Genomic DNA, 27,641 nt, shown 5'->3' on the forward strand with positions numbered 1-27,641 from the left:
TGCCTCCACTTCAAGAGTATCGGAGTTGCCTTTTCCTGCTGGCTAAAGATCCCACATATGTTTCACGTGTTTCTTGGCCAACTATTCTTCATCTTTTGAGAACCATCTGTTCTCTTTATTGCCTGAGTAGTTCCATTCTTCCATATTTAGTGCCCTTAGTATATTCTAGGTATTAACCCTCTGTCTGCCACAGGTTTCCCGTGGGCCGCCTCTCGTTGCCTCCTTTGCTGTGCAGAAGATTTTTCGTTTCACGCAATCCCATTCGCCAGTTCTTGGGGTTCTTTGCACAGAGCATTTGCTGCCATTTTGAAGTGTTTTCTCTGTCTTACACTAACCGTCTTGGAGTTTCTTACGTTGAACTCTTCCGCCCGTTTTTAGTTGACGCTCATACACTGTGAGCAATGAGAGATGAAGATCAATTTCCTTATTCCTTACTCTGTATGTGATGCCCAGGTTTCCCAGGCCGCTTACTGAAGAGGCTACTTGTATCCAACGTACATTTCTGGCATCTTTGTCCAGCTTCACGTGGCTGTAGCTTTGTGAGTTTAATTCTGGCTCTTGTATCCATTCTATTGGTAAGGCTTTCTACTGAGATTTTTGTTGTTGTCTGATTTATTGAGATCTTCATTCCCAAACTTCAGTTTATTATTTTTCATCATTTCTACATTGCTATTGAGTTCTCTTTCCTATCCCCTATTGACTTCCTTCTTTATACAATTGTTTAGTGCTGTCTCCTTAAATCTATTTAGAAATGTACTTGTGTTGTCCTTAGTGTCATTGATCATTCTTATAAATAGTCTTTTTAAACTCTTCTGGGATCTCATCTTATTTCCTTCCATTGGAATCCGTTATTATAGAACTGGTCATTTTTGGAGGAGTCATGTTGCTTTGATTTTTCAAGTCTCTTATGTTTCTGCAGTGGGACTTGTACATCTGGGATTACGTCATGGTTGGATTTGTTGATTATCTATTTCATTTAAAATATTCTAATATCCATCCTCCCCGCTAGTTGTTAAATCAAATCCTCACAGCACATGTTTAGGGCATTGAGCATAACCTACAGCAAGGGAAAAAAATGGTCTTTGTGTGACTTGTACGAACACAAGTGCAGATTGTCTCTATGTAGCTAGCTATGTATGGAAGCAAACTGGCTTTGTGGTCACATACCTGGAAGCTGGTGCACAGTACCTTGATGCAGTCGCTTGTCTGACTGCAGGTGCTGATCCCATCCCTGTGTAGCATCTCACTGTCCCTTCTCTGGTGTATGGGTTTTGAGCCTTAGCACCCTGTGTTGCTGCGTGTTTGTTTCCTACATCTATCTTTTCGTTGTTTGCCACACAGCCTGTCTGGTTTATGGGCCATGTAGTGAGTATTTTAACTAGAGGAGTCTTTCAGTCAGTGGGTACTGGAAGGGACTGTCACCAAGCTTTCTCCTGGCACTCACCCTAGTACCTTTAAGCATTTGCTACTATGTTGGAACAAAGAGCTCTACAGTCCCGTTTACTTTAGACAACATGGTATAAGATGGGTGGTTGCCATGGACCAAGGTAGCTAGCTAATGCTGGGCATCTGAGGGACTGTGAGTCAGCGCAAGATGGCTAGCAAGGGATGTCCAGGGAACTTAGAAGTAAGTGGTGATGCTTTTTAGCAGAATGATACTTTTATGTCACTCTGTGTAAATATGAGGACTTCTCTTTTGACTTTGCTTTCACCAGCCTGCCTATATGTGTGTGTCTGTCCATAGGCCTGTGTGGGTGTCTGTCCATAGGCCTGTGTGCCTACCTTCATGTGGCCCCTATGCAGGTTTGCCTTTGTGCCTGTGCCTGTGCCTAAGTGTAGCCCGTGTCTGTCACTATGCTTGGGTGCCTGCAGCAGCTGCCTACCTAGCATGGATAACATGCATCTTATCTGTCAGTCACTTCAGCCCTCTGGCCTCCTAGGACTCTCCTCTTTGCCCCACCCCACCCCCACACCAAGTCTTGGTCCTCACACACTGCTTGTACACTCCTGGGGAGCTGATGACTCTCACTCCAGACTGTGGAGTTTCTTCCATGTAGAACTCTGCCTAGTTCTGAGTCTTCAGAGTGAGCTATGCAGAGGACAGGCCTGTAAGGGTCCCTTGCCCCTGACTCCCAGCAGTCTGCTTAAAATGGCTTGTCTCTGTGCATGTCAGCTTCCAAGAACAGAGAATTTTCCTAGAACCAGTCTGCTGTACACAGCACAGGGTTTCTGTCTGGACTGCACATGCTCTTGGCGCTGTGTCCTGTGTTGATTAAGCTTTTTGAAGCTCAGGTGTCCCCTTCTTCTTAGAACTCAATCTCTCCTCTTTGCGGGTACGTATTTGTCTCCCCCAACCCTTCATAAATTACCTGGCTCTTGAGAGTAAGAGAATTTTCCTGGCTCTCTCTTTATCTTAACCCCAGGTTCCGACTTGCTGGGTTACTCTGAGAGTAGAGCACTTGCCAGTCAGGAGCACTTCCAGAATGACCTCTGAACTCTCCCCTGTTCTGTTTAGTGAGCGGTCTTTCTTCTTTGTCACTTAAGCTAGTGTTTGTTTGTTTGTCTGTCTGTTTGTTTGTCTGTCTGTCTGTCTTTGTCAGCACCCTTGTAGGATGGCCGCTCAACAAGCACCCCGCTTTATCCCCTAAGGGAATCCAGTAGTCTCCGCTTGGGTTTTACCATCCTCCCTGAGTTGGTTCCTGTGTTTCAACTATACTTAACTCCATGTTACTGCACATCAATCTATTAACAGCAACTATCTCAGGAACAAGTAACATCATTTACTTTCTTTGCTTGGTTTTATATTTATATGTGGCTGTTATTTTATATTTATATGTGGTTCCAGTACAGAAAAGGCCTAACATAGAATCAAAACGAATTCTGCGGTTGTGATGTCCAGGAATTTTCCTCATCACAGTTTGTATGTTTCAGATTGCCGATCGCAACTGCAGCCGGATGTCTTACTATTGCTCTGGCAATAGTGATGCGCCAGGTTCAACTGCAGCCCCAAGACCAGTCAGCAAAAAGGTATAGACCGGGGCGGAATAAGGGTAATCTCAGCCCGAGAAAGGACTCACTGGTGTCTTCATGTTACAACTGAAAACAGACACTAAGTGCTTGCTTTCTGTCCCCTGCCCAGCTAACATCCACACATCCTTAACAAAAGCAAGTGGCAAAATTAATATTATTTTAACACTATATGAAGTAATATGCCTTCTTGACTACGTGTTTTTTGGCTGAGACCAAGTGCATCCAGAAAGAACCTGAGCCATTCCTCAAGGTTGACCTGCAACCCTCCTCAATTCTGAGTTCAGAAAACATGCAAAGTAGGGGATTCCTGAAACCAACAAAACCCCCTGGTCAGGACAGTGAGTGTGGTCCAGAGAGACATAGGCTATCAAACCAGTTGTCTGTCATGTGTCCCTCTCTGCTAGGCATCCAAGAGGTTGATGTCATGATTACCATTCAGGATCCTTAAAGTGCAGATACACTAACTGCAGTTATACATGAAGCTGTTTGCAGTCCCCAACAGCACGGAAAGATTTTATTACAGACAAGGAGAGCATGCGCCTCGAATGGCTGTCTTTGGCCTGGAGGCGTGAAGGATAGGGAACGGGAGGTGGCACTGAGCTGACGCTGTAGACCGTACAGTAATCCAGGCTCTAGATGTCGGCAAGATCTTCCAGGTGTTAACTCTGAGAGGGAAAGTGACAGGAACTTGTGGTTAGGCCCAAAACTAACTTGTCACCTACCCTAACATTTAGCATTAGGCTGTCACAGCCACTGGTCCCAAGTTCTGCTTTCCTTTAAAAACTGTATTATAAAAGGCTGAACATGTGACACAATCCTTAGCCCCCATCCCCCAGTACTGGAGAGGCAAAGAGATCTCTGTGAGTTCAAGCCAGCCTGATCTGCTTAGAGAGTTCTAGAAAACAAGAGCTACATAGTGAGTCCTGTCTGAAAATAAAATAAAACTGAAGCAATCAGCATATTTGCCTAAAGTCCGACTTCCTTAGTGTACATCCTGTTTGGTTTTGCGGTTGGCTTGCCTTGACCCGGAATGACCAGGAGGGAGTTGGTTTTATTTGGGGGGGGGGGAGTTAGCCAGTGTGTTGCCTTCATAGCTTAGCAACCGCTTTTGCTACTTGCCTGTCTTCTCTAACCTCTGGAGCAAGGTGTTCCTACACTAACACTGTCCAGTAAGCAATGTGAATTACATTGCGAAGCAGCTTATCCTTGTGTAATCTCTTCCTGCCCTAAGACTCTGGCAGACAGGCTGACCTATTTCTAGCGGCTACCTCCACGGCTGGTGGAGCGTTTCCTTCTTCCCATGGGAGGGTGGAAAGGGCAGCATGCTGTCATGTGCCTGGTTGGCAACCAGTGGGGTTAACACTCAACTCCAACCCCTCCCAGATGGCACAGCCTCACTTAAGACTACTTCAGCAAACAGATGTGCTCCCGTGCACTAAGATAACTAAGGTTTAAACTACCCTATAGAATGGGTGAAACCAGCCAATGAGCAGAACTTAACCGCAGAAAGTAGTCGGAACACTGTAACATCTGCTCAGAGATTTCTCCGTTTGTCTCCTTCCGATCTAGATAAGTAGCCCTCAAATTAAAAGTCTATAAGAGCTAGTAAATGCCATTGTGAGTACCCCAATCCTGTGGATGGTTTAAAAGTTTGTCATTTGCAATCATTATCACCATTCAGTTTTTGCTTTGGACTGACTTTGAAACTAACTTCCACACAAAGATGTGAAATTTGAGTGTTGAAATAGTTCTCACTCTCCTGGCTGCGGAAAAACCACAGAAGAGTCTATCTGTGTGCGTGTGTTCTAGGCTTTGCACACATGTGTAAGATGAGTGAACGCCAAAAGAATCCTGGCCATTGCTTTTGCCTTTAGTTGGTATGGCACTGTCTTGATTTGCCCAGCACCGAGCAGGTCCCCCAAGACAAAGGGAGTTCGTTCTATTTTGAGAGCATAGAAGTATCAAGCAAACCAAAATGAGTTATTAGTTTTATTTTTGATCCTCAGCTTCTTCCCTTTTTCCCCTTTAAAAAATTTTCATGTGTGTGTGTGTGTGTTGTAATTCAGAGTTTCACTCATAAACTCATCCATGACATTTCCCTCATGAAGCAATAATGGGATGATGCAAAGACTTGTCCAACCTTGAAGGCATCTGAATATATCATCCAGACAGTGGTTCTCAGAGTGTGGCATCCCAGTGCCAGCAGGAGCTTGACAGAATGCAGATCCTCAGCCCCTGCTCTAGACCTTCTGCCTCAGACTCTAAGGATGGCACCAGCCATCTGAGTGTTACTTGAGGATCATAGCGACCAACAACTCAGTTTTGTGGAAGAGCAAACTAAGAGCAGAGAGAGCAAACGCATTGTGTGGTTGGTGGGGCTTTGAAAGTCCTTTCTCTCTAGCATATACCACCAGTACCACCCAGGAGAGCTGCTCCACATATGCAACTGTTATTGTAAGGCTGGGGCCATGGTGCAGTGCCACCCGCTGCCCTCCTATGTGTTATTTCTGTACTGATTTTGCCACCTGTCATGGCCTGGGGTACCTTGGACACAAGCCTCTCAGCTGTTGAGTCAGAAGAGAAGGAAAGAGGGTTTAGTGGGTATTAATCAACCTTGCCGTCACAGCCTGGTTCTTGTTGGTTTGTTGTTTAGCATTTCCATGAGGAGCTTGCCCTGCAGATGGTGGTCAGCACTGGAGTAGTGAGAGAAACGGTCTTCAAGTACGCCTGGTTCTTCTTTGAGCTTCTGGTAAGATTCTTGTGTTTGTATCTATGCTCCGGCTGGGCGAGCAAAGCACGCCTGGGGAAGGCAGAGTTTCCTGTGTCAAGACCTAATCCGAAGCCTAGGGTTGCTCCTTGAAATGCAGCTGTCTCTCATCCTCCATCCATCTTTCACCAAACTTTATCGACTCTACCTTAAAAGTCAACCCCCGTCTTTGTATCTCCTCATGGTTCCCACTTGACCAAGCCACCATTGTTCCTCATGTACTTCTTGAGGTATCTTTGCTCTCAGTCCATCCCGCCCACCCCAGGCAGCCAGTGTCATACAGACTGTGTCAGCCTCCTTGTGGTCTTCAGAATACTAGAAGTAAAGTGCCATGAAAAGAAACCATAGCTAAAATGTCCTTGTATAATCCTAATGTGTACCTGTGTCTCATGCCATGGTCCCCTCATTTAGCCACATTGGACCCCTTTTTAGTTCCTAAAAAATACCAGGCCTGGACTTTTTAACCTAAAGCCTTTTTAAAAGTTTCCTCTCACAAGCTACCTTTTACTACTCACCCTCAACACACTTTCTGCTCTGTCTCCTGGCACCACCTCCTACAGAGCCCTTCTCTGGCCACCATACTCAGTAATGGTGTCTCAACTTTACTAGCCTCCTCTTGGAGCCCCCATTCACTCCTTACGAGCACTGTATGCAATTTGCCATTGTTTTCTGTCTTACCTACTGGATTTCTAGGATGTGATCCGTCTTTATTACTCAACGCTTGATATCGTACAAGCAGTAACTAGCAAGACTAACAGTGGTTGGGAGGAATATGGAATCTGTATATCTATTTACCTACCTATGGAGTCAGTCTCCCAGCAGAACAGCCAAGGGTACATTTATTGCTCCTCCATGTTATCATGAGAAGAGTGCCGATACCTCCTTCTACTTCACTATTGACAGACATGGAAAGATTTTGTCATAAAGACCATTAAGAACAGAGGCTGGGAAGATGATGACTCAGTGGGTGAGAGCACACATGCTCTGCAAGATGCGAACCTGAGTCCGAATCCCCAGAGCCCACATACAAAACTAGGCGGGGCTGCATGTGCATGTAACCCCAGCATTGGAGGACAGATAGGTGGGTGCCAGAAGCTCAGTGGCCAGCCAGCCTAGCCAACTCTGGAACCTTCTGGTTCAGTAAGAGTCCCTAGGTGGGGGCAGGAATGGTGGTGTACTCCTTTAATCACAGCACTCCAGGAGGCAGAGGCAGGAGGATCTCTGTGAGTTCAAGGCCAGCATGGTCTAAAAAAATCAAGTTCTGGGACAGGCAACAGAGAAACCCTGTCTCAAAAACAAAACAAAAACAAATAAAAACAAACAAATAAAAACAGAATCCCTGGGTAATAAGGCAGAAAGCAATAGAGGGATATAGCATGTAGTTTCTAGTACCCCTCTTTAATTAAGCTCTGGGCAGATAGCACTACCAGCCCCTGCCCTGGTTCTCTTGGATCCTCCAATGAAAGGCACACACACGCACACACCAGCTTATTTTTAATATGCTTTTAGCTCAATGGCTGGGTACTTCTAAGCCTCCCTTGGCTAGCATGTCCTTTTCCTCATGCCCAGCTCAACATCTCTAAATCTGCCCTCAGCTTAGTTGCATTTCTAATCTTGCCTGCTACCCCAGGCCCAGTTGGGGAAGCAGCCCGATGGTCACTCCCTCCAAAGCATGGCTAATCTCTCTTGCATCTCCTAGCCTGGCTTTTGGGAATATGGAAGTCCTGCCTCTTCTACCCAGCCATTGGCCACTAGTATCTTGATTGATCAGTCAAGAACCAATTGGGGAACAGGACCTTCAGCATTCTCACCCACACATTCCCCATCGAAGCATCAGAACCATCCTCCTACAGAGGAAGACATCCAAAACCCAGTCCTTCGTGTTTACTGGGTTCCTTCCTCTCACACTAACTGAAGAATATGTTTAAGGAAAAGGAGTAGAATTCCTACCTGAGCTCTGTTTCCTCCATTGAAATCCGAGGCAGAGAAAACAGCAATGCTGAACAGACAGAAAGAAAAGGGCCAAAGGAAAGGAAGATACCACACATCTGGAGGAAGCAAGGCATGGCGGGCAGCAGAGTTAAGAATCTTGTCTTTTACCATGGAAACAGTTTTAATCCCTGAGAGGCTCAGCGTCCCAAGGCCTAGTCTGAGGATGACCCCAGTGCACTGACTCAGATCCCACAATCCCATGGGAGCGTTTGATAGAATGAATGAGGGTCCTGTTGGGAGTGGAGGAAACTGTACGTATGTACCTGTCTTCCTAGCTGACTTCAAGGCACACCTACAGTGTGCTAGTCCCCACCACCTCTATTTTGTGAGTCCTAACCATAGCTACAGGGCTCTGGAATTTTGACCAATTCAACACCAGATCTTAATCTTCAAGCCAAGCTGGTTAAGGCCTGTGGCTACAGCTTGCTAGCCTTTGGTTAATAGCATCATGGTATACATGAGCTCTGTGGTCTGGCACAAAATGGACTGGTAACAAAACTCATCCCTTTTTTTTTTCAGGAGACACAGAAAGTATTTTTTTTTTTTAATGTCTCGAAAAACAAAACAAGCAAAAAACCTGTCCTGTATGTCCTGTTCTGCCCGCCGTCAAGCTTCCCCTCAGAGAAGATCCACTTGGGCCATGACCCATCTATCAATAATTCATAAAATAATCCCAAATTCAAGTCAAAATTGCAGACGGGGGGGGGGGGGAAGAACTAAATTTGCCTTAGTGAAAGGTGTCCTAACTATTAACTCGCACATTTACACACACTTCCTTAACCACTCTTAGATCTTAGGCAACACCCTGCTTGTGGAAAAAGCACCGAGATCCCTAGGGCAGGGACTCAAGCCCAACTTCATGAGGGATCCGGTAGCAACTCTGCGGGCTCTCAGGTCCATCCTTGAATCCTGTGAGAACTTCTCTTCTCCCCATAACCCGCACCAGGGCTCGAGAGATACGCCACCTTCCTCAGCTGGGGACAGGTGGAGCCTCCTTCTCTAACTCTCAAGTCTAGGTTCTTTCTGTTCCCTGTTTTGCCTCTTGGAGAAGTTCAGAGTTTAAATGTCTCAGTCCACTATACTGACTGACAGTAGGCTAACCCATGCCATCCAGTTAGAACATTGTGTGACTTATTTGGTTCCCCGTCATCATGAGCTCAGCTTGAGTGGTTCCAAAGAGCATCTTGTAGCTCCATTTTGAAGGCAAGTTTGTATTCTGGGAAGAAATAACATTGACTCTGTCTGTTGAGTAACGTCAGTAGCAGTTGGCACCCCTGAAAAAAGAAAAATAACATCCTAAGTGAATTGAGCATCTTACTTCTGCATGCCAGCTATTGTCTTACATATTTTTAAAGCATTGTCTCGTTTAATCTTCCTACAGCCTTGACTCCAGGTCTTTGTGATTCTGAGTTTGCAGGTGGGGTTAGAGGAAGAATAGCCACAGAAGAGCCCCCAGATCTGTCTAGGGTTGGTGGCATTACTTCATTGTGTATGACTACAAGGAGCTAAGAATGACAGAGAAGGTGAAAATTGCTTCTAACTGGTATAATTGTTCACTTAGACTTGTTTGGCCCAAGAGAAGGGGACATCTAAAGTTAATATGTCCCTCTTACCTCTAGGACCCCCTTATGCTACACAGATGACATAGTTTAGAGAAGTTCCCATGGATCAAAGCACTTTGATGGGGTTGGTCCAAATGCAGGCCCACCAGGACAGCAGATACACAGGGCTCTACAGACTGTAGCCTCTCTGTCAGCTGAAAAGCATTTATCACAAGGCCTCTCCCCAGGGTGTCTGAGGTGATGCAGAAGCCAATAAAGACTAGAGAGACACCCAGGGTGCCGCAGCTGCCTGAATCCTTTGGTTACCTAGCCTCGTTTGTTCTGAAGAATCACAGAGAAGGAGCAGGCATTCAGGGCATAGAGAAATCTAGAGACAGAGAAGAGGATCCGCTCCGCAGGGGTTGGAGCCATAGAAAAACGTTTACACTGCCAGGACTACTCAGTGGCAGCAGGAGTGACAAATGGCTAAACAGTTCACCAGGAGCTACAGTCTCCTGGTCACCAGTCCAGCCAGAAGCCAAAAGGAAAATAGGGAAGGGGCCATTGCTACAGTATACAGACACCTCCTGAGCATTCACACACGGAGAAGGGCAAGAAGCCATGTGGGGGTTGGGGGCTGTGGTGGGCATAGAACGACCATTGATCTCAGACCCAGGCAGCACCTTAGTCCTCCGTGCACTGTACCTGAATGGTGCTCAGAAAGCCTGAAGAGGAGAACAACTTCTCCTTGGCAGCAGAGGGGCAGTTTGACACCTCCAGCTGTGCTGGCCACCGGGTGCTAATGAACAATAACTTTGTCACAGGAGCCAGTACACTTAGTCCTCGGGTTCGTTTCACACATTTTAATGAATGAGCCCTGTGCAGTTAGAAGTCTCTGATTCAGACCTTGGAGGCTTCGAGGTAAATAGGTGACCTAGTTCACTTCCTCCGGACATGCCATCCTGCACGAGGGGGTTCTGAAAGTTGTCCCTTCTCAGAATGGGCCACAGAGGCCAATGTGGGAGAGATTCTTTTTCTGTCCCCACCAAACCCTACATATGGGTCAAGCCCCACTGATATTTTTGCTGGGTTCTTCTGTGAGGACCCAGGGACACAAGAGCTGGCAGGTTGCTGGCAGTCTGGACGCCGGCCATCAGTGGGGAGTACTATTGTGAGAATTATTTATTTGGTTGTGGGATGGCCAAACTCAGCAGGCAGGAGCCGAATGTAACAATAAGTTCAACAGGCTGGCGCTAGGGTGGGTCAGCCAGCCGAGGATGGGGATTGGGGTCACCTGCACAAAGAGCCCTTGTCTTCCCTGGCCCTAGGCTGGAAGTACAGTGAGAGAGATACTTTTGTCTAACAAAAAACTGCACCCTGTTCCTACCCCTCGTTCAGGTCGTCTCCCTGTGCGGGTGTGCATCTCCGGGACTATGACTATGTCTGTGTGACCTGGGCTAGAAGGGACCTTTAGGTTAGGAAAAACCATGGTTCTTACATTGGCTTTTCTGTGGTTGGGTCTGCCCTGAGCTAGTCAGGGCATTATCCGAAACATGTATCAGAAAGCTGCCTCTGTCCTTCCTTCTTGCATTGCCCTCTGTGTTTGCACCTTGTTTGTCTCGGCCTTGACAGGTTTATGTTTGGAGAAACAGAACTCTGCTGTCAGTGAACAAAGGGTTCCATTTTGCTCAGAGTGGAAGCCAGTTTCCAAGACACCAGATGGGGCAGATGTGGGTGGGTCAGCTTCAAAGGAAATTGCTTTTCTGTTGTTGGATTGTTTACTTGCTTGTTTGTGTGTGTGTGTGTGTGTGTGTGTGTGTGTGTGTGTGTTACTTGCTTGTATTGGCTGATGTTTTTGCTTGCTGGCTTTGAGGCAGGGTCTCACTTTGTAGCCCTGGCTGACCTGGAACTTACTATGGAGACCAGTCAGACTTTAAACTGTTAGTAATTCTCCTGCAGCCAGCCATCTCTTGGGTACTGGGATTACAGGTAGGTGCCAGCAGGCCCAGCTGACAATTGCTTTTTGCTGCCATGCTCTAACTAGTCTGTACAAATTCATGAATATGATTTCAGGATGTCAGCACACAGCCATGAAAAATCCCAGTGTAGTGGACACTTGACCTATTTCTCTGATAAAATAGTCTGAGGAAAAGAAGGAAGGATGGGAGGGGTAAGGGAGGGAAGGAGGGAGAAAGGAAGGAAGGAAGGGAGGAAGAAGGAAGAAAGAAAGGAAGGGAGGGAGGGAGGGAGGGAGGGAGGAGGAAGGAAGGAAGGAAGGAAGGAAGGAAGGAAGGAAGGAAGGAAGGAAGGAAGGAAGGAAGGAAGGAAGGAAAAAAGGAAGGAAGACGGACAGGTAGGTTTATATTGGCTCACAGTTCACTGATGCAGTCCATCAGGGTAAGGGTGTCATGGCGGCAGGAGCATGGGACAGCTGGCCACATTGCATCAGCGGTCAGCAAACAGACAGTTGACTGATACTGTTCTCAGCTGCCTTTTCCCATTTTGTTCAGCCTGGAAAGCAGCCACAGAACAGTGCTACTCACGGCAGACAGGACCTCCTCACTCCAGTTAATCTAATCCTGCCCAGAGGTTTGGCTCCTAGGTGATTTTCTGATCCTGTCAAGTTGCCAGCTGGCAGAAACTACCACCCCAATCTTGCCAGTCAAACTATCACAAATAGCTCTCAGCAAACTCACCCAACTGTAAGACTCCACCTCTGGTGATGTCAAAGGATGACGCCAGAATCTCCTGGCCCAGGAGGAACCCAAAAATTATACATGATCTAGATTTTAAAATAGTAGGCATAAAACTGTTATTATACTAGCTACCAGTTGATCAATAGATTGGTTAACTATAAGTTAGGCTTAAAAAACTCAAAACATAATTTTCCCTAGAAGATGAGCCAACATGGGCTTCATAATGAGACTCATCTAAAAACACGTATTTATATCCTTCAGAGGCAACATTCTATATAATGGTTAAATTTCTAGATAGCCAACAAAATCCTGATCATTCCATGATATAGTTTGCAGTTTAATTTCTAGAAGCAGAGATTAACTCCCTGTGAACTATGGAATTGCTTTAGGAAAAAAAAAAGTTTGATTTTTTTAAACTCAATATAGGAGGGGCCTTTCTTTCTTGTTCTCCTTACTGTTTCAGGGAAAGAAAAGACAAGCCAAGACAGCATTATAAAGTAGTTCCTGAGCGTCTTGTATCATGTACTGTAACAGCCTATGTGCTTCTGAGGATCCAGCCTCACTCTGTCTCCAGGATGGAGGCTGTCGGGGAGGGGGGTGTCTTCTGACACCAGGCTAATCAGTTAAGCTTCAGGTTTTGCCAGCAGCATGAAAGGAGCCCCTGACTTGGGCTCAAGAGGAGGACACACTGCCCACCTCCAGCCACCGTGGCAACCATTCCATGCATCAGAAGCATTTTCTAGTTCAGAGCCATCTTGGACACCATCAGCACCAATCAGGAAGTCCATCATGAAAGATTTCCTTCAAGCCAGTCAGTCCCCTTTTGTATGTTGTACAATCGCATCACCAACCTCTGTGCTGACATTGTCCCATTCCTCCGTAGGTGAAAAGCATGGCACAGTATGTCCATAACCTGGATAAACGGGACAGTTTTCGGAGGACTCGTTTTTCTGACCGCTTCAAAGATGACATAACTACCATTGTTAATGTGGTCACCTCGGAGATAGCAGCCCTTTTAGTGAAACCTCAGAAGGTAGCTGTGTGATTCTGATTTATAAATTGTTTGCCTTGACTGACCGTGTTACAGAACAAAAATAAAAACCTCATGGGAAAACTAGTTAAAATATAACACCAGTTAAAATATGCTGGCCTATTCTCCGGGGTGTGGCTGGAGATTGCTGTAAAGACTTTGCAATGTGATTGGTCATTTAAATGATTTTATCAGAGAAAACACTGCTGCTCTCAAGAAATTCGGTCTGCAGTTTAATGGAGTACATAGTGGATATTTGCCACCTACTTGAAAATGTTTTCAAAAACACATTTATGTACAGAAAGAAAAATAACAATGGTTTGTAAAATGTAAAGTATTGATGTGTAGGGTATGATTTTTATACCAATCTTTAACTTGAAATCATTCCACAATTAAAATGTAAAAACATATGTAACTAAGAACGCCATGGGCCAGCAGAATGGCTCTGAGAATAGAGTACTTGTTACCAGGCCTGAGGGACCTAAATTCAATCCCCAAAACCTGTGTGGTCAAAGTGGAGAACCAGCCCTTGCAATTGTCTCCTGACCTTTGCATATTCGCCATAACTCATATTTATCACCGCCACACAAATATATGTAATTTAGATTGTTTTATTTATTTATATTTATTTTATTTACATATTTTGATGTTTTATTTATTTTATGTATTTTATTTATTTATTTTTGAGACAGGGTCTTACTATATAGCTCTGACTGTCCTGGAACTCACTATGTAAACATCTCATAAATAAGAGCACTGTGAAATAAGAAGAAAAATAAAACAGAAAAATCATACAAAAACAAAAAATTAGCCTGGCTTCGATTTTTGAAAAAAATTCACTCTCCCAAGTATGACTCTAACATCTTTCAGAATGAGAACCTTGCCTAATTGGAAAAGAAAAAATTCCTAAGCCTTCTTATCCTGACTGGATTTTTAAAAATAATCCTTATAAATTAAGACGCTATCTCCTGGGAGCTGGGGGGTGGCTCAGTAGTTATGTGCACGTGCTGCTCTTACAGAGAAGACCAGGATTGGTTCTCTCTCTCACACACACACACACAGACACACACACACAGACACACACACAGACATACACAGACACACAGACACACACACACAGACACACAGACACACAGACACAGACACACAGAGACACACACACAGACACACACACAGACACACACACAGACACAGACACACACACACAGACACACACACAGACACACACACACATACACACAGACACACAGACATACACACCCACAGACACACAGACACACACACAGACACACACACACAGACACACACACAGACAGACACACACAGACATACACACAGACACACACACACAGACACACAGACATACACACACAGACACACAGACACACAGACACACACAGACATACACACACAGACACACAGACACACACACACATACACACAGACACACACACAGACACACACACACACAGACATACACACACAGACACACAGACACCCACAGACACACAGACACACCCACCCACAGACACACAGACACACACACCCACAGACACACACCCACAGACACACACACACAAAGACATACACACATACACAGACACACCCACAGACACACACACACACCAAAAGAAACATGTGATGTCTTATGAATACTCACTCATACACATAAAATAAATAAACCTAGAATATGTTTTAAATCTACTTCTTTGAAGATAGTGAAAGCATTTCAAGTTAGTCTGCACACTCCACCCCAACCAAAAAAAAAAAAAAAAAAAAAATCTTTAGCCAGAAACTGAGTGTTGGTGGCGCACGTCTTTAATCCCAGCAGTAGAAGGCAGAGCAGGCAGATCTCTGAGTTTAAGCCTAGCCTTATCTACAGAGTGAGTTCTAAGACAGCTAGGACTACACAGAGAAACCCTGTCTCAAAAAACAAAAACAAAATTTGAAAATTTAAAAAATTATCTAGGTTTTTATATTCTCAGAATTCAGAAGGCTGAGACCAGAAATTCTGAGGATCAGAAATTCAAAGCCAGCCTGAGCTAGATAGTAAAAGGTTTGTTTTTTTTTTTAAGTTAAAAATATTTTAAATTATTTCTGTTAAATAAATAAAATTTTAAAACGTAAAAATTCACAGCCCAAAATTGTATATATGGAATGGGGTTGATTACATACCTCTAATTTTGCATGTACAGAACAAGACCGATGGGGAAAAAAAAATACATCTAGAATTAAACTTCACCCAGAAGGATGGTGGGCCAATGTAATAGTCTCTTCCTCTCCCAGTGTAGTTCCAGTCCAGGGCTAAACAGTATGGTGTGTGCCTCTGCTGCTCTTACAGGAAAGCGAGCAGGCAGAAAAGATCAACATCAGCCTTGCCTTCTTCCTGTATGACCTCCTGTCAATCATGGACAGAGGCTTCGTGTTCAACCTCATCAAGCATTACTGCAGCCAGGTGAGCGCCCCGGAGCTGCGGCTCAGCCCCTTCCCACCCACTGCTTATGTGACAGAGTATTGCCCTCTTCAGTGTGACCCCCCACACATCTTGGACTTTCACCATCTGTAGAGTGTGCGGGTCCTTTGGCTACCCTGGATGGCCTGAACCCCTGGAGCATGCATCAAAGCTGTCAGCAAGTCAGTCTGAGGAAACTGAATTTTCTCAGGAGCGTGACTTGCTCCAGTTAACAGAGAAATCACAGGACTGTGCATTTAATCTTGGATCAGGGCATCCAGAGTTTGAGACGGGGACGATGGCTTCATGTGCGAGTGTGAGGACCTGAGTTTAGAGCTGCGGCACCCACCTAAAAGCTGGTGACGTAAGCCTCTCACCCCGGTGTTCCTGGAGACAGACATTGGAAGTGGAGCTAAGGCAGATCCCAAGGGCTTGCTGGAAAGCCACAGAAGAAAGCATTTGACATTCTCCTGACCTGCAGTTCTCACACATACACACACACACACACACACACACACACACACACACACACACAGAGGAAAGGAGAAACCAAAATATAAGGTTTCTTTTCAGTCATTAGAATTATTAATTAAATTGTGGTTTGAGGTTCTAATCTTAAAAATCTGAAGAACTCGGATTGAATTTGCAGGAGTATAAAGCACATGGTTTTTTAATGCGGCACAAGTGATAACTACCCCAGAGGGTTGTTGTTGTTGCTGCTGCTGCTGCTGCTGCTGTTGTTGCTGTTGTTGTTTTGAGCCAGAGTCTCACTATATAACTCTAGCTGCCCTAGAACTATGTAAACCAGGCACTCAGAGACCAGCCTACCCCTGTGTCCCGAGTGATGGGATTAAATGCATGCACCACCTTGCCCAGCTTTCTCCCCGAAAATTTTGAACATAATTCTTTCTTGATTGTCTCCTATCAGAATATCCTGGCAATAAGAACATAATATTGTTACTACACCTCTTCTTCCATATTTCTTCTCTTCACCATGGCCACCATGTCTGCCACTATTACCACAACCACAACAACCACCACCCCCTCTCCCAGGCTGCCATCACCGCCACCATCACTGAGACTCGGAACAGTTAGTAATGGGATGGCTTTAAATGTCATCTCTGTGTCTTCTTGGTTTCCTTGGTTACAAAATGCAAGGGTTCTCTGCTGGGCTTTGAGGGGTGTGGTACCTTATCGAGGAGAAAGGTGTGACCAGAGGAGACACAGGAGCCTCACTGGGCTGCGCCAGAGAAAAAAGCTCTGCCCAGTCAACCATCCAGAGGTTTCCCGAAAGGAGCTGCCATCCAGGGGAACCAGGAGTGGCCAAAGTTCAGGCTTGCTCGTGTGTGTGTGTGTGTGTGTGTGTGTGTGTGTGTCTGTCTGTCTGTCTGTCTGTCTGTCTGTCTGTCTATGTAGTGGGTAACTGGTGAGGTTGCTCTGCAGGCAAAGTTGGAATCTGGGTCAGATTACTGGAGGGGCTGTAGGCTCTACCTTCTCAGTAGGAAACAGCTATGCATTGAGGGCTCCTGAGCTCTGCAAAGTAGAAACTAAAGGCTGGAATTCTGTTTGGGTTTGAGCTGCTCTTGACATTTTGGTTGTGAGCCTGGGCTTTAACAACTGAGTCGTCATCTCCACAACCCGTTGAGCTGCTCTTTAAAGGGGAATACGAGAAGACCCTTGAATTTGTGAACCCATTGCTGTTGCTCAGCATCACATAGACAACGTGAGATGCAGCTGCACAGGTCTGTCTGATTCTTGCTTGGGACAACTACTGCACAGAACTGCACAGTGAGCTCTTAGCAGATACTGTTGGTGCTTATGTAATTTAAAACAGTTAACAACTTGTTAATTAAGTAGCCATACATTCTGACTAAAGCCATAAAGTGGCTAACTTTAATCCCAGCATTCTCGGAGACAGAAGTATGTGGATGTCTGTGAGTTCAAGGCCAGCCTGGTCTATATAGACTTTCTGGCCAGCCAAGGCTACATAGTACAACCTTTTCTTTAAAAAGACAGACGATCCCTATCAAGTGATTTCTTCTTAACTAAAAATTGTAAGAGTGTATTATGTGAAACTAGAGAGAGAGCATTCTAGCAATATTATTAAATAATTTAGCTACAATGCTTTTAAGTATTAAATTATATATCAAACAGCTAATGTGCATTTGAGGTTATAAGGAAGGCATATTTTAGAGATATATTAATAATTTCTTAATTTGCAGATTTCTTATTTGTGGAGTTAAAATAATTTGAATTATTCTGTATGTTTTCTTGTGACTTCTTCCAATACAAAAATGCATTATTTTATAATTACAAAATAAAAAAGGTTTAATGCTTTCAAAAATTAGTTTTAAACATGGTTCTAGCTGCATATGTAGCAGAGGATGACCTTGTCAGGCATCAATGGGAGGAGAGGTCCTTGGTCCTATGAAGGCTCGATAGATACCCCAGTGTAGGGGAATCAAGGGCAGGGAGGCAGGAGTGAATGGGTGGGTGGAAGAGCACCCTCATAGAAGCAGGGGGAGGGGGAGTGGAATAGGGGGTTTCTGGGAGGGGGGACACTGGGAAAGGGATAACATTTTAAATGTAAATAAATAAAATATCCAATTAAAAAAATGGGGTGGGGTAGACCTACTTCCACAAGAATTATGCAATGAATTAGCCTATATTCAAATAAGGCTTAATACCCACAGTAATAAATTCACATATAGAAGTATCTGTTCTATCAAAAGCTTCATATTTTAAACTTAATATTGTTAATAGCTAATAAAATAGATCTGAGACCATTTTTAGCTGGAAAAATAGTTTTTAAATAGATAGATCTATTATTAATATTTATATTAAACTATTTGACCCACAATACTTTGTCTGTATTCACTTAGTGTATTTTTTTTCAAATATCTGAAGTTAACATTTCTGTCCTAGTTTAACAAAATTATCTGTTTAGAAAGTTTCTTAGAGAGTCTATTCATAAACTTCCATGCCCTAAAAATGTGAAGATTAATCCAAACTGACAAATTTTGGTATAGTCAAGAAAAGATAACTGATTTTAATACAAGCCCTTTAAATTCTATGGAGATTTTGGTAAGAAATATTAGTATATATCATAAACATTGATGCATTGAAAATTCTTTCAAGAAAATATGAAATACTCGCTGTCTAAATCCACTCAGGGCTTGGGAGATCAGAATTAACATTAAAATGTGTTGTGTTTCATAGGCTACCATGTTCAAAACACAAATATAGCACATATCTGTCAACACACTTTCATAAAAGGGAATCCTAAATGACCAAGCTTGGTATTACTTTATTCTGTTTCTCATACGCTCTCAAATCATCAGAGGGAATTAATTCTTTTGTATTGGAAATTGCCTTAAGTGCTCAAAAATCTTTTAGGGGGCTGATTTTCAAATAATCGAATGCATAGAATTTCAGTTTTGGTGTATGCTGGTGTGGTAGACGTGTCAGTAGTAAGGAACCACAGGAGTTAGAGCCAACACAGAGAGAGGTGGTCCCTGGCTTGTTTTTATAACACCCGTCATCTCCAAGCCAAATCGACCCCTAAGTTTCCCAAAAGATGTCCTGGTAAGAAGAGACTCGTAGGGAGGCGGTCCCATCCTCCATGTCCACCTGTCTGCCCTGTGGCAGATCCCATCAGAGTGAACAACAGCAAGGACTTCAGAACTGCTGGGCTCCAGAGCACTGTGTGCCTATCACGTACAAGCCCATCTGTTTTCAAAGCTTCAGAATGGACGAGGGGAAAGGTGATCTCAGAGCAGCAGGGCATGGGTGACTGTGCGGGGTGGGGCCACTTGCCTTCCAAAACAAAAGTAAGGTCACCTACAGCACACAGCCTCCTGCCATGCACAATGCTGTCTTCCACGGTCAGTTTGTCACCTCTTGGTGGCAGTTTGTAGTTTCGCCTCTTAGACACAGTTGAATTTGCAGGAAATGTGTTCCGTTGCGCTATGCCGAAGCTGGTATCTCAAGCTTATTTTCTGCATAGGTTGGCTGTAGCGTTGATTAGCCACCATAAGGTTGGAGCAAGAGTTCCCATTTGGGGCCCGCTGTTAAGAATAGTAGTAAATAAAAGTCGGCTGGAGCTCCCGGAATGTCATTTGTTGCTCTCTCAGGTTAACCTTTCCTCCAATGGATGTCTGTCTGTGCAGAGGAAGAGTGTGTCAGTGTCTGTTGAGCTCCGCTCCCGTTATCCTACACTAAACATTCTTTCCTCTGCCTCTTTCCCTCCAGCTGTCAGCCAAGCTGAATATCCTTCCAACGCTCATCTCCATGCGGCTGGAATTCCTGAGGATCCTCTGCAGCCATGAGCACTACCTCAACTTGAACCTCCTCTTCATGAATACCGACACCGCACCAGCATCTCCCTGCCCCTCCATATCCTCCCAGGTAGTCTGCTAACTACAGGAAAGGGGCGAGCTGCTTTGTTAATTAGCTTAGTTCAATGGGGCATCTCCTATCTTACTAATTAGAGGAAAATCACACTATTCAAACCAGATCAGTTGATCCAGATATGGGCTCTACGGTTCCCTGAAGCTGCAGCATCTAAATTGACCATTTTCAAATCAAGTAATTTGGCACAAGGGTCCCTAAGGAGGTTAACTATGTAGGAAGAAATCTGTAAGCCTAGGAAAATGAAGAAACACAGGTTAAGTCTCAAGTCCTCCACTGTCGACATAAACCAATTATTGTACAATATAGTGTGCAAATACAGGTTTAGTATATTTGCAAATACAGGTTTGCAATGTCTAGCAAGATTCAGAAGCACTGTGTTAGCCTAGTCTCTTTGTCCGACAGCTTACAAAGGAAGAACTGCAGAGGGGGAGGGGCACGAGATGAAATGATTCCCAATAGGATTTGACTGTGGCAAATGTCCTTACTGCGTCGGCACCAGAGGTTTCTCAAGGAGTTAGTGTCCTCTAGAAAACCCTTAAAGAAATGTTATTTTATAGCCCTAATCCAGATGTGGGAAACAAGGCAGATGTTGACAGCAGTAGGCAAGATAGCTCAGGATGGTATTAGATTCTATTCTGCTGCATATCCTTGGTACTAGTACAGAGGGAAAGGCTTGACAGTGATAAGCGCCTTAAGTTCCAGGACTAAGAGGACGGGGGTGGGGATCACATGGGCCCAGGAGTTAGTTCCAGATCAGCCTGAGCATTATAGTGAAGCCTCATTTAAAAATAATAATAATAATAATAAGTCATAGTAGTAGCTATTTGTGCCTGACAATATACCTGAAGTTAGCTCCATGACCATTATAATGTGATCTGGGACACACGTGACTTACAAGGACCAATTCCAAATGGACTTATTATTGTCTGCTGTCGTCTGTTCTGTGGGCTGAATCCTATAACTTCCCCATGCTGACCTTGCCCTGGGTCCTCTCCCCATGCTCCTCTTCTGGCTGCCCTAAAGAGTTGACAGACCCAGGGCCCCTACTCCACAGAGCTCCAGGACTTGCAGGGACACTTACTTCTGTCCCCGGTGAAGGATGTCACGCTCCCGGAGTAAGAACACGGGACAGGAATGGCCTAGGGCTGCCAACTCTGGCATTGTCGTAGCAGACACCACTTCTGGTTCCAGGCCAGCTAACATCCAGACACTGTGCTCAGATGACCTTCAGAAAGGATTCTGGGGAGACAGACCACAGCGAGGGACTGGGTACAGTCCTTATTTCTCTGTCCACGTGTACCCTGGGCTGTTCATCTGCAACTTTTAATACCAGACAGGCAAGGGAGGGATTAGCTAGTTTTCTTTGTTCTGTTTTTCCCATTTTGCTGTTCTGGGGACCTGGTCATATCAGGCACATTTCCCACCACTAAGCTTGACCCCTAGCCTAGTTTTCATAGTCATGTTCATGTTGGCCAGTCAGTGCATGCGCCGTCCGGCCAGAGCTCCGTAAATGCAAGCCAGCACTGTTTTAATTCCAGCTCTTCATACTCATAAAGCTGCCGTTGGTATTTCTGTAGAACTCGAGTTCCTGCTCCAGTTTCCAGGACCAAAAGATTGCCAGCATGTTCGATCTGACCCCGGAGTACCGGCAGCAGCACTTCCTTACAGGGCTGCTCTTCACGGAGCTGGCTGTTGCCCTGGATGCTGAGGGGGATGGGTGAGTATCTGACGCCTAAAATGGAACCTGAAGGGAAAGATGTTAACAGCATTCCCAGTTCAACTTCTTATGTGTACAGCAAGACCTCAGAACTGTACCACTTACCAGTTCCAAGAAGAAGCACTCCTGTCTTAAGAAAGTGGTACTGGTGGAGTATAGAGAGGCAAGGTGATTAGAAGATCCATGAAATGGGCTTCTTTTTACAGCACTGGCAGTTGAACTGAGAGCCTCTCACACTGTAGGCCAGTACTGTATCAATGAGCCACATTCCCAGCCCCAAATGTCTATTGTTTGTTTGTTTTTTATTTTCGTGACAGTTTCTCTGTGTAGTCCTGGCTATCCTAGAACTCACTCTGTAGACCAGGCTTGCCTCAAACTCAGAAATCTGCCTGCCTCTGCCTTCCAAGTGCTAGAATTAATGGTGTGCACCACCACCATACCTGCCTCAGAAAGAGGTTTTGTTTTGTTTTGTTTTGTTTTGTTTTGTTTTGTTTTGTTTTGTTTTGTTTTGTTTTTCGAGACAGGGTTTCTCTGTATAGCCCTGGCTGTCCTGGAACTCACTTTGTAGACCAGGCTGGCCTCGAACTTAGAAATCTGCCTGCCTCTGCCTCCCGAGTGCTGGGATTAAAGGCGTGTGCCACCACGCCCGGCTCAGAAAGACTTTTTAAAGTCCCTTGTTTGAGCAGAATTTGCAGAGAATGCTTTGCTGAGTGAATTCCCTAAGGGCAAACCCATTTTGCAGGGGAGGCTGCTGAGGTGGAACCCAGGGCTTTGCACACACTAAGCAGGCGCTCCTCCACTAAGCTATCCCGTCAGCCCTAACAAGGTCACCTCTGACAAAGTGAGCACAGAGACGAAATAAATACCAGCATGCCACTGTCCGAGGCTGGCAAAGGAAGTGACGGTGAAGAAGCCAGCTGTCTTGGGTCTAGATGACGCTTCTTATGGGCAAGCCTTCTCAGGCAAAGGCAGATGCCATAGGCATGGGTCTCGTGAATCTTCTCACTGTGTCCATCCCTGAGCACCTGAGTGTATGGCAGTGCCCGGACTTACTTGTTGGCTCTTGGCTTGTATTCTGTCATCTTTTCTCTGCTCTAACGACATTCCAGTCTTCTCAGAATTTTCTGTCCTATAACTAACTTATTTTCTCAGCATCAAAAAGTGCCCTAGGATATATGCTGATAAGGTCCTGAAAGAAGAAAATTTGCCTTGCAATATAAACAACCCCCCATTTTCACTTTCTTAATTGTTTTTAATAAATAGCATGGCTTTAAGTAATTTCTGAAACTATCTTTTATATACACAGTAGCAGTAGTTTTTAATTTTCTATTTTTGTCCCAGTTGGAGACATCCCTGCCGTCTGGTTTTGATTCTTCTAAAATCATTGCTGGGATATTGCTATATAGCTTTAGCTGTTCCGGGCTTCACTATGCAAACTAGACTGGCCTCAAACTTACAGAGATCTGCCTGCCTCTGCCTCCCCCCACCACCACCCCCAGTACTGGAGTTAGAGGCATGTGCCACCATGCTGAGCTCCTAATATTTTTGAAGAGCAAAAGGTTGAAATAGACATTTTCCAAAGAATGCGTGGTCAAAAGCACACAAAAAAGGTGTCCAGAATCTCTAACAGTCAGGCAGTGCTTCATTAAAACAATGATTATATACCACATTCTGCCTACTAGAATAGTTTGATCAACAAGACAGACAGCCAGGGATGTGGCTCAGTGGTAGATCTCTAGCATGTGCTAAGGTCTGGGTTCCATCCCCAGCACTTTAAAAAAAAAAAAAAAGAAAGAAAAGAAAAGAAAAGAAAGAAAGAAAAAAGATGGTTGCAAAAAAGAAAAAAAGAAAGAAAGAAAGAAAAGACATATATATAGCACCCAGACACCGCTGGAAGGGGGGCAACATTGTTCTTTAGAGGTAAAACTATAGAGTTCCCATTCCAGTAGTTTGACTGAGATATATGCCCAAGAGATAAATACTTACACCACACAAAAACCAGAAGCATTCGTCATTGGTGATAGTCCTAAAGTAGAAACAACCCAAAGGTTCATCAATTGATGAATGGATAAGTGAAATTATTTTCTGTGCACAATGGAACATTACTCAGTGTCCAAAAGGAATGAAGGATTTACGCAATATGATGAATCTGAAAACAGCAAGCTAAAGAGTAGACCAGGATGGGAACACCGGATGTCCGTCTTCTACTCTGTTTTGCTTTCTTTTTCACATGGTCACTGAATTGTCCAGGATACTTTGGGCACTCTGGTTTAAGAAGACAGGGTCTCCCTCCCCATAGCCTGGTTTCTCTCTATTATTCTGTCCACAGAATTAGCAGAGTACAGAGAAAAGCCGTGAGTGCCATCCACAGCCTTCTGTGTTCTCACGACCTGGATCCACGGTGTCGCAAACCGGAAGTGAAAGTCAAAATCGCCGCCCTTTACCTGCCGTTGGTCGGCATCATTCTGGACGCTCTGCCACAGCTCTATGACTTTACAGGTAAGGATCTGTCTCCTATCTTAGAACAGCGAGGCCCCTGCCAGACGCCTCTCACACAGGAAGCAAGCAAGGGCTCTCACCAGCTGGTCAGTGCCTCACAGCAGTGGTCACTAAACCTTTTTTTTTTTAACCAGACAGGTTTTTAAAGATACACAATTATACACACACACACACTCACACACACACACACACACACACACACACATATATCAGAAACTATTTGTTCTTCATTCATTGATCGGCTAGTTTATGATTGTCATCCACTGCACCGAAAGGATGAACTATAACAGAGCTAATTACTCTCCTTTGGGATCGCTGTTCTGTTGCCTTCAAATAAACCTGTTCATTCTCTTTCATGAGGCTTATGAGGGAGTAGTTAAAATCAAACAACTTTTGCTCTTATACCAACCAACTGACACACAATCCAAGGAGTCTTTCAGTATTAGGAAAATTACGCAGCAGCAGAAAACGCTTTGCTTTTGGCAATAAGAGGTCAATTGTACAATTAGAAGAAAAAAAACACAAATTTAAAAAAAAAAAGTCCCCACGTCTTGGATTTATGTTCCTATTATAGTGTGGACCAGAGAGTATAGGTGGGAGTCCAGCATCCTGGTCACTTCCAAGCAGTCCTTGCTCGGTGAGATTGTAGAGGTTACCATGTTGGAGGTTGCTGATGAATGAGCTAGAGTCTGGAGAGTGCCTGCCTGAGTCTAGCCATCCTTACAAGGCGGTCACCAGTGAGTCTCAGAGAACCATCTGAACCATGAACCTGTGAGTCTTAGAGAACCATGCCACTTCCTCCTAGTACAGTGGCATGCTTGACTAAACAATTTGTAAAATCATGACAATAGCAACTATTTAGCTCGCATAATAATGAGACTAGAGTTCAGGAGATATCTTAGTAAAGAGCTGGCCAGCCATAGGAATCTGCATTCGATTCTCAGAGCTCACATTAAAAACCTCCGACTTGGTGCTATGCACTTGTGATTCCAGCACTGGGAAGGTGAGACAGGAAGATCCCTGGACACAATCCAATCAGCCAGCCAGAAAAAACAAAGGTGGCGATGCCCGAGGAACAAAACCCAAGGTCCTCTCCTTCCCTCCGAATGCATACACATAGTCTCACATCCTTCATATACAAACAGATACACGAAAGAGACCAACCGCCTAGAACGTCTAATTCATGCACATCGTAGAGTGAGAAGCAAGCACTCCTATGGACGTAGTTATTTCTCTTCTTTATTAAAAATGACAATGACAAAAACCCCTCCTGTAAATCAGCAGGAGAAAGCTCAGCAGTTAAGAGCGCTTGCTTCTCTTGCAGAGGACCCAGACTCTGTTCCCGGCACCCACAAGGTGGCCTACAGCTGTCTGTAACTCCAGTTCCACAAGATCTGGCACCCTCTCATGTCCTCTACAGTGAACATGCACACATGCAGGGCAAACGCTCATACACACGGAGTAAGAATAAACATCTAAAAAAGACAGCTCAGGGTCTGGTCAGATGGCGTAACTTAAGCGTACTTAATGCTCTCCCAGAGGATCTGGGTTTGGTTCCCCGCACCTCACACCTGCCTGTAACTCCAGTTCCAGAAGATCTGATGCCCTCTCCTGACCTCACCAAATGCACAAGGTACACACACATACATACATGCAGATATATGCAGGCAGTAACACCTACACATAAAATTTAAAAAAACTTATTTTTCTTTTTAAAGATACATCTCATGGGGCTGGAGAGATTGGAGAGATGGTTCCATGTTGAAGAGAACTGGCTGCTCTTCCAGAGGACCCAGGATCCCATGCACCCATGTAGCAGCTCATAGCTGCCTGTAACTCTAGTTCCATGGGATCCAGTGCCCTATTCTAGCCTCTTAGGGCATCAAGAATGAAAGTGGTATACAGACATACATGTTGCAAAACATGGAAATAAAAATAAAAAAAATTAAAAAGATAAATAAAAAAGATAAAAATAAAAAAATAAAAAAGGTGTTAAAGATATATCTAAAATTCAAACTTCAGCTCCATAGATTACCATAAGTGACCTTTGACAAGTTTGGCTTTTCAGTAAAAGTAGATATGCATATGGTGATAATAAATTAGCATTTGCTTAGACTTTTGAAATTTAGTAATTTAGTACAGGATTTACTATAGTGACATATTATTTCTACAGGGTACTTATTCTGTAGTTATACTTCATTGAATCATTATTTAAAACAGAGTATCATAACCTAGCAAAAGTATTACAAAACTTTAAAAACTTTTATTTTTTTTACCATCTGAAAAATTAGCTCATAGCCTAAGCGTATGCTCAACATTTTGTTTTTTAAGCCTGTCTGCTTTTTCTATATATGAATAATTCATATAGATATATATCTGGTTTTGAATTACGTGCTGACTTCAGTGAGTAAGATATGTCTTTCGCTTGTCGGGGTGAAGACGGGAAAATGTGGTCTTTGGCTTGACATCACACATGGGAATGTTTAATGGCAGATGCTCGCAGTGGAAGGAGTCGTGCCAGTGGCTCGTATGAAGAACAAGATGTGGCCAACGGAATCAACCAGAATGTGGCCCTGGCCATAGCGGGGAATCACTTTAATTTGAAGACCAGTGGAGCAATGCTGTCTTCCTTGGTATGTGTGTACTGTACATTTCTTGAGTGTATTTCTTGTTGATGTCACCTCCTCCTAAACTTCTGATAGAACCCAGCCTAGAACAGACATGCTTTCTGCCTCAATACTGCAATACAGGAATCGGTGAAGCTCTCCGATCAGAGAGAGCTATGGGAACAGCAAGAGATGCACGGGGCAGGGTTAGCCAGTCCCAGTGTGAAGCTGAATCTGGGGAGTCTGAAATCATTGCAGAAAAGATCAAACCAAGGTGTCCATCCTTGCATTGGACGTAGATGGGGCTTCCTCCATGTGTTTATTAGTATTACTGTTCCCCTCCGATAAATGACTAAGGCTCCAAAAGCCTCCAGAACAAAAGGCAGCCTTCCTAGGTCCCCAGGGAGTCTAAGGAGATTTGTCCCCCAACAGAGGGGATCTTTGTGGAATGTACATACCTCTGCTGCTGCTGAGGTGGGAATCGCCTGTTTGCCAATGCACTTTGTCAGAGCAGCAGTTCAGCTTCTAGCTCAGTGTTGTTATTGTTTTGTTCTTAATTGGCTTGACGGGCTCTGTTTCATGATCCTAGAGATGAGCCTAAAGTGACCCGGGGTTTGCAATTGCCCCGCAGTCAATTTTGTTTTGCATTTCAACGTAATGTCTGAATCTGCAGCAAACTCGCTTGGTTTTCTTCTGAGAAGGCAGGGTCTTGACACAATTTCTTTACTAGCTGACTTTTTATGTCTTCCTTCTAGCACTTAGCCATCTCTGCCCCTTTCACCCTTGCCCAGGAGGGTTGGTTGGAGAGCAGGGAAACAGGACACCTGAGACTCGGCAACACTAATCTTACTCACTAAGCAGTGCCTTAGATCACATTCTACCTCTGAATCATCCACCT

General features: G+C 44.4%; 1 protein-coding gene and 1 long non-coding RNA gene across 5 annotated transcripts in view; one reads left to right on the top strand and one right to left on the bottom strand.

The window, feature by feature from the left end:
* The window catches only part of Dock8 (dedicator of cytokinesis 8), a 203,112-nt gene that overhangs the window by 135,065 nt on the left and 40,406 nt on the right, over positions 1-27,641 (top strand). For 3 of the 4 annotated variants that reach the window (NM_028785.3, XM_011247397.3, XM_006527435.3), the window contains 8 exons: positions 2,932-3,027; positions 5,684-5,779; positions 12,910-13,059; positions 15,398-15,511; positions 19,760-19,915; positions 21,499-21,638; positions 23,968-24,137; positions 26,631-26,770. In NM_028785.3, coding sequence (NP_083061.2) covers positions 2,932-3,027; positions 5,684-5,779; positions 12,910-13,059; positions 15,398-15,511; positions 19,760-19,915; positions 21,499-21,638; positions 23,968-24,137; positions 26,631-26,770 — 1,062 coding nt within the window. Of the gene's footprint in view, positions 1-2,931; positions 3,028-5,683; positions 5,780-12,909; positions 13,060-15,397; positions 15,512-15,680; positions 15,919-19,759; positions 19,916-21,498; positions 21,639-23,967; positions 24,138-26,630; positions 26,771-27,641 lie in introns of those variants that run through there. The other variant, XM_006527436.4, reaches the window with a different exon arrangement.
* Gm34186 lies at positions 18,846-21,560 on the bottom strand. The gene is made up of 2 exons (XR_386617.2): positions 21,003-21,560; positions 18,846-19,669 (listed from the first exon to the last, which is right to left on the bottom strand). It is a non-coding gene; the product is annotated as a predicted gene, 34186 (long non-coding RNA).

The sequence above is a fragment of the Mus musculus genome, chromosome 19 (genome assembly GCF_000001635.26).
Source record: "Mus musculus strain C57BL/6J chromosome 19, GRCm38.p6 C57BL/6J".
NCBI lineage: Eukaryota > Metazoa > Chordata > Mammalia > Rodentia > Muridae > Mus > Mus musculus.